General features: G+C 43.2%; 2 protein-coding genes across 2 annotated transcripts; one reads left to right on the top strand and one right to left on the bottom strand.

The window, feature by feature from the left end:
- Positions 1-5,086, top strand: LOC131323991 (uncharacterized). Its single transcript, XM_058355823.1, has 5 exons — positions 1-270; positions 724-961; positions 1,230-1,400; positions 1,490-1,965; positions 4,994-5,086. The coding sequence occupies exons 1-5, from the start codon at positions 1-3 to the stop codon at positions 5,084-5,086; spliced, it is 1,248 nt and encodes a 415-aa protein (XP_058211806.1).
- A 213-nt stretch (positions 5,087-5,299) lies between these two features.
- LOC131323990 (DNA-directed RNA polymerase V subunit 7-like) lies at positions 5,300-6,618 on the bottom strand. Its single transcript, XM_058355822.1, has 3 exons — positions 6,487-6,618; positions 6,209-6,277; positions 5,300-6,093 (listed from the first exon to the last, which is right to left on the bottom strand). The coding sequence occupies exons 1-3, from the start codon at positions 6,616-6,618 to the stop codon at positions 5,713-5,715; spliced, it is 582 nt and encodes a 193-aa protein (XP_058211805.1). The 3' UTR covers positions 5,300-5,712.
- Between the last annotated feature and the right edge of the window lie 307 nt (positions 6,619-6,925).

Below are 6,925 nucleotides of genomic sequence, written 5' to 3'. Positions count from 1 at the left end.
ATGGAAGAGGAAACAGTGCTGCATACTAAGTTTGTAAAGCTAAGTTTAGCTGAGGAATCATTCAAAAAACAGAAATCTAGGGTTCAATGGCTTTCCTTAGGGGACCAGAACTCTAGGTTTTTTCACCAAAAACTAAAGTCTCATTGTTCAAGAAGCAAAATTTTAAGTTTGATTGATGGTTCGAGTACAAGATTGATAGATCCTGAAGCTATCAAGGGTGAGATTCTTGGTTATTACATGGGTTTACTGGGAACACCTTTTGCTCAGAAGGTTGACGGCTCCCGTCAATCTTGCTGTCAATCAGAGACTTCCCAGGGAGTTAAAAGAGAGTCTCTCCAAGCCTATTTTGCACACGGAAATTAAAGAAGCTATGTGGTCCATCAAAGGGGATAAAGCCCTTGGTCTAGATGGGTTCAACTCTGATTTCTCACAAGAATTGGGACATCGTGGGTGAAGATGTGATTTGAGCCATCCAATTTTTTTTTTCAGCGTGGGATAATGCCAAGACTATGGAATTGTACTACTCTGACTCTGGTTCCTAAGATCCAATCCCCTAGTTCTATCAAAGATTATAGGCCCATTGCTTGTTGCAATGTGGTCTATAAATGTGTGACTAAAATCCTTGCTAACAGGATGTAGCCTCTACTCCCTGCTATTATTAGCCTCAATCAATCTGTTTTTGTAAAAGAAAGATCAATCGTGGACAATATTTTGCTTATGCAGGAGATTGTCAAGAATTATCCTAGAGAAGGTGGCAACCCTAGATGTGCTATTAAGATGGACTTAATGAAGGCCTATGACTTAGTAGATTGGGATGTTCTGCTGAATATCATGAGGACTATGGAGTTTCCTAGCCAGTTCATTAGTTGGCTACAAGTTTGCATTACCTCTCCCATGTTTTCAGTTGTGATAAATGGAGAATTGGAGGGGTTTTTTCCTAGAAAGAGAGGATTACGGCAAGGTGATCCATTGTCTCCCTATCTTTTCTTGCTCGTTATGGAAGGATTCACTGCCCTTTTTCAGTATAAGATTGGTCATTGCCTTGATTTTGCATTTCATTGAAGTTGTAGAGCTTTAAACATCAACCACCTGATTTTTGTTGATGATCTCTTTGTTCTTTGTGGGGCGCAAGCTTCAACATTTCAATTGGTGGCAGATATGTTGACTGATTTCCATTTATTTTTTTGGTCTTGGCCTTAACTTGTAGAAAAATACCATTTTTTTCTCAGGAGTCGATGAGATAACCAAAGCTTATCTTAGTACGATATTAGCTATCCCTATGGGAACTTTACTTGTGAAGTATTTGGGGGTCCCTCCTATTTCTACTAGTCTCAAAGCTGATTGTGCTCAATTGAAAGAGAAGTTCCTTAGCAGAATCCAATCTTGGAGAATAAAACCTTGTCTTATGGAGGCAGGGCCCAATTGGTACAATATGTTCTTTTTAGCATCCAAGTCTATTGGTCTTCAATTTTTATTCTTCCTCAAAAAGTGTTGGGTGACATTGAGAGAATATTGAGATCCTTTTTTTGGTCTGGTCCTGAACTCAAAACGTCTGGTACTAAGGTGGCATGGCAGTTTGTGTGTGCCCCCAAAGAGGAGGGAGGTTTAGGATTCAGACTTCTTAAGGATTGGAATAGCGCTTCGATGTTAAGACACTTATGGGCCCTGTGTGTAAAGTCTGATACGTTATGGTTAAAATGGATTCACACCTACATTATTAAAGATCAAAGCTTATGGAGAGTTAAAATTCCTAATGAGGCTTCTTGGACCATTAGGAAGATTTTTAATCTTAGAGATCTAGCTCAACCTTGGATTAAATATGTGATTGGTGATGGATCCTCTACTTTTCTTTGGATTGATAACTGGCATGCGTTGGGCCCTTTATACCAGAAATTTGGTGATGTTATAGCAGTCGACAGAGGGAGATCTTTGCTTACCAAAGTGTCTATACCATTATACATCAAGGTACTTGGAAATGGCCTAGACCTCGGAGTATGGCCACACAAGGGAAATTGTTGCAAGTACCCCCCCTACTTTGATCCCAAACATTGCTATTCCGGATTCTGTTAGGTGGATCTTAACTAAGGATGGCAAGTTTTCTACCAATTCTACTTAGCAGGCTTTGAGGGCTGCTCTTCCTAATTAAGGTTCCATGGGTGAAAAGTGTTTGGTTTCCCCACCATGTTCGTCGTTGGGCCTTCATAGAGTGGATTGCTTTTATGGGTCGTCTTTCTACAAAGGACAGGTTGCTTAGCTGGGGAATGTGGATTGATACTAATTGTGTCCCCTACCTTGGTGCCATGGAGTCCCATGAACACTTATTTTTTGAGTGTCCATTTTCTAAGGAGGTTTGGAAAATGGTATTTATGGGCAGCGTGCTCTGAAAATGGCGGATCGATGAGCGCGCTTTTTGGTAGATGAATGCTCAATTCAGAGTCGCCACTTGGGTTTGAAGGTCTGACACCTAAGGAACGGAACTTGAAACGCTCGCTGCACTGTTTGATTTATTGAAGGAACCAATCTGTCATAACCATATTTGGGTTCGGGAGCCAGGTTACAAGAGAGGAAGGATTTTAAGGCACATCTCTCGCCCAATCCGAAGATCGGTCTCTACTTAGGCATTTGCGAAAACATTTGCGATTTTGTTTGATTAATCAATTCTTTAGCCATTTAGGGGCGGGAAATAGTTTAATGAGAATTAAAGCTGTAACATGTTGCAGGATGTGATAGATAGCAGGATGAACAGTTAGTATATGATGAGAATAGGCTCCTGTAGGAGTTTTAAACAAACTGAGAGACCCCAGTTTTGGAGTGACGTGCGCAGGAAGAAACCAGCATGCACTGAATAAGTCACTGCATGTTGTACACTCCTGCGCGCACAACTCCAAGACACGCGCGTGCCAGTGAGCTCAAACCCACAACTCTCATTCTCAAACCTTCTAGGCTCTGGAAGGACCAGTGCACACCCAGGACAAACCAAGCAATCTATATAGTAGTTGATAGACAATTCTAAGCAGTTTAAAGGTTGAAAGAACCCTACAAATTAGCAAAACACCCCATAAATAGTATGGGAACAAAATAATGGCCTAAAGCCAAGTTACCCGTGCAAGGCCAGCCACTGGTCAGAGGTAGTCTGGCGCGTGATTATGGCGCTCCGACATGTGAGGGTTGCGCCCTGGCGCACGATTGTTGCGCCCTGTCGCGCAAGGGTCTTAACCATACCAGTGCTTAGTTCACATATTTCTGGGTTTTGGGATGGATCCAGAATGATTCTAGGGGTACTCCATAACAGCTGAAATACATATTGAATTACAGCTAACATTTTAAACAAAAATAATAATAAATTGGTTGTTAACATGCTTAACAGTGATCTATATGGAAAGAAAGGCATAAAACAGTAGAAAATCAATCCCTACACGATCCTGCGCGCGCAACCATAGAGTGTCGTGCGCGAGAATGAGACCGTCGCGCGCTGGTTCTACCATAACAGTTTTTAAAACTCTGCCAGCTTTAGGACCAGGACTGGTATTGATTACCAGCCTTAGCCCTATCAGTCCCCCTCAGGTATCAGAACAGAACATAGTAGGTATGCTATACCTAGATCGAGTTTGAAATAGAGTGCTTGAGCTTTGAGATTTGAGGGTTATTGGGGTGTTTGAATAATAGAAGAAAAGAACAAGCTATGGTACTTAGTTGAGGTGTGAAAATGGAGGATGGTGTGTGTAATCCTTCTTAAAAATTTTGAACCCTTTCAATGGAAGAATGAGGGGTATTTATAGGGAGAATCTGGTTGGTGTAAGGAGAGGTGCTCAGTCAGTCCACGAGGCTGGCTCAGGTTTGCTTGGTTGGTAAGCTCCCAGCTCATAAAGGTAATGGGGACAGCTTGGACCATCGCGCACGGGAGTTAGTCTGGCGTGCGAGGGTTGCGCCTTGGTGCGCGATGGTCAATGGTCAAGCTTTGACTGTTGACCACACTTGGCAGTTTGATCGGCGCGCGTGGGTTGCGCTCCGGCACGCGATGGTTGCATCCTGGTGCACGTGGGTCAACGGTCAAGCTTTGACTATTGACCAACACCTATCAAGTTGATCTGCGCGCGCGGACTCTCAACCAACGCGTACCACCAGGGTTCTTTGGCTCTTTTGAAGTGGCTTAGGCTTGGTTAGGTTCAAAAAGATGGCGAACACTCAAAGCTCAAACACTCGACATTTTTGAGGTGTTCTTGATCCAATTCATCATCGGAGAATCAAATACCGTAAGTAAACTAATCTGGAAGCCCAGATTTGAGGTGTGCACAGTAGCCCCTCTTTGACGGCACTTGAAGCACCATCGTCTTGATACAAGTAACGTCAACGATTTCTAAACACCCTATAAGGCAATCCAGAGCAAAGCATACTAGAAAGTAGTAGACTTGTAAACTTAAGGAACCTGATTGGTGGAATGGACGGGCAGTCCATTGCCGGGGATGGAAGTAGAAGTGGACGAGTAAATCGCCGTTTATTAATCGAATTTGAACAGGACAGGCTGTCATTGTAGATTTGGATGGGACAGGCCGTCATTGCTGGGATCAAGCTATCCTCGACACAAAGCATTTCAACAAACACGGGTAGGTCGTGTCAGGCAGGTTGAATTCCATCTGTTGGGAATCAGAGCCAATCTCCTAATCAAAGACCATCCGAGACAGAGCAATAAGGCTGTTGGAAGATGCACGTGCAGCTAGACTGAAGTAGAGGTAGTCGTCTGGGGTAGACCGAGGCAGACTCTCCTGGGGAACAATTAGTTGCAGATGGGTGGACCATCGGACGATAATTTGATCGTCGTTGTGGACTGAATGTACGAAACGGACAATATGGCTTTGTATATCAAATGCATACCAAAAGTAACTTCGACAATATCGTCAAATTGCGGGAAGTATCCTAAACCCCAGGGAGGTGTGTATAATTTACAGGAAAACAATCCTTTCTAGCTATATATGTCGATGATTTTGTTTGCCAGTGCCACAAACTACCATCCCAAAATGGAGTAACAACTATGCTGGATTGGGGCCTGTCAATGCCTGTCTACATGCCCCAATCGCAGCCGGCCTAATTCTGCTCTTATATATGGATCGTAAGAAAATGATCTTGATCAAAGGTCGGCCTTGATTTGAGCACAAAGAATTCACTGAGCGGAAAAAATTCCAAACTTAAGAAGTTAGCGAATGCCATACTAGATTTGTAGCCTCAAATTGCAAGACACTATGTAAACTGACCCCTTTTTTTGAACAGCAGACCTTTCATAGCATGAAAAAAAAAACCCAAACTACAAGCTAATAGTTTAAGCCTAGGTCTTCAACTGTATACAAAACTTTCCCCTCTTATACACAAACATCAAAAACTTATGATCCTCCCAGCAACAAGTTTGTCTATCAACACCAGATTACATTGTCGCAAAAATCAGTTTGCACTCCCCAACACCACCTGTAAAACATAAAACTACAACAAAAAAACACAAGTTTGCACTGATAATGAAAAACTTCACGAATCCAACTCATCAGATCCGGGCTAGGAAACCGGCCCAAGGCAATCGCCTTCTAAACTGGCAAGGACAAAGAACTCTCTTTCTGCGTCCCAGTGTTTCTTTCTCCAACTCATGGAAAAGACTACGAATCGGATGACCACACCAGTCTCTATCCTCGTGAGATCATCGTTCATAAACACCTCTTGAGTTTTCAGTCAGACGTAGTGGAAATTCGGCATCTTTGCAGCCGATAGATAGACGAATTGCATGGGCCCGCATCTCAGGAAGACCCCCCTATTATATAACTTGTGAACGACTCCTAGCATGACATCTCCTTTGACAGGTAGGAATGTACGGCAAAAGAAGGCCACTGGATAGAAGATGTCGCTTGATTCCTCTTCATACTCAACATTGCCTATGCTCTTCAATTTGGTTATGGCAAGGAAGTAACCGTGCTCCTTGGTGGACTTCAAGAGTAGCAATTCTTTTAAGAGGCAGGTTACAACTGAACTGTGGGCCACCGATCCATTTCCATCTAGGCTATTGATTGGAAAACCCACACGCCCACTAAATTCAAGTTCACCGAATATAATCGTTTACTGGGCAAAAAGACCAAACAGATAGAAACACGATGAAATAGCATCTTAAGACCAAACAGAGAAGCCAAATTGCTAAAATGAATCATTGGCTATTAACTGAAGAAGAAAATACTTGCCTAAAAAGTGAGTTGTAGCAGGTCATATACGTAGGGAAATATGCTACGTGGAATACAAATTGTACCTGTACGAAGTAGTAAGAACTGTAACGACTAACGAGAACGTGGTATGTCACAAAATCGGGCATACTTCATTCAACTCAATAACATCCAACAAGACAAAATAGTAATTCTCAATTTATTCATGCACAACACATTTCTAGGAGGGCAATAACCAACTGACTCAAATTTTCTTGGGGTTCTGACTGGCCGGCCCCTTTTTGTCTCTGGATACCCATCCAGCCCCACCCCGCGTCACATCCTTTCTGTCCAAGCCCCGTTTCAAGTGATATACCCCAAATACCCCACCTTCAGCACTCTCGGGAGAGAATTGAAGACCTCCCTTCTTGGCCGCAATCGGGATCATCGTCGCCTCCTCCTCTTTCGAAGAGGCTCCGGTGCTGTTCTTCCACCTCTCCAGTTTGATTCTCCGCCCCGACTCCGCTCGATCAGCTTCAACCTCTTCCCCATCATGGACCACCAGGTCTCTCTCTCTCTCTCTCTCTCTCTCTCTCTATATATATATATATATATATATATATATATATTGATAGCATATGAGATAGACCATAGATTTGGAGATGAAAGCTTGATCCGCCGGCAGAGACTACGGTGGTAGTGGCGGCAAGAACTGTAGAGGCTGTGGCGGTTATGGTGGAAGAGGTGGTGGAGAT

This window comes from Rhododendron vialii, chromosome 4a, assembly GCF_030253575.1.
Source record: "Rhododendron vialii isolate Sample 1 chromosome 4a, ASM3025357v1".
NCBI classification, from domain to species: Eukaryota; Viridiplantae; Streptophyta; class Magnoliopsida; order Ericales; family Ericaceae; genus Rhododendron; species Rhododendron vialii.
This window is presented reverse-complemented; position numbering and strand designations above follow the sequence as displayed.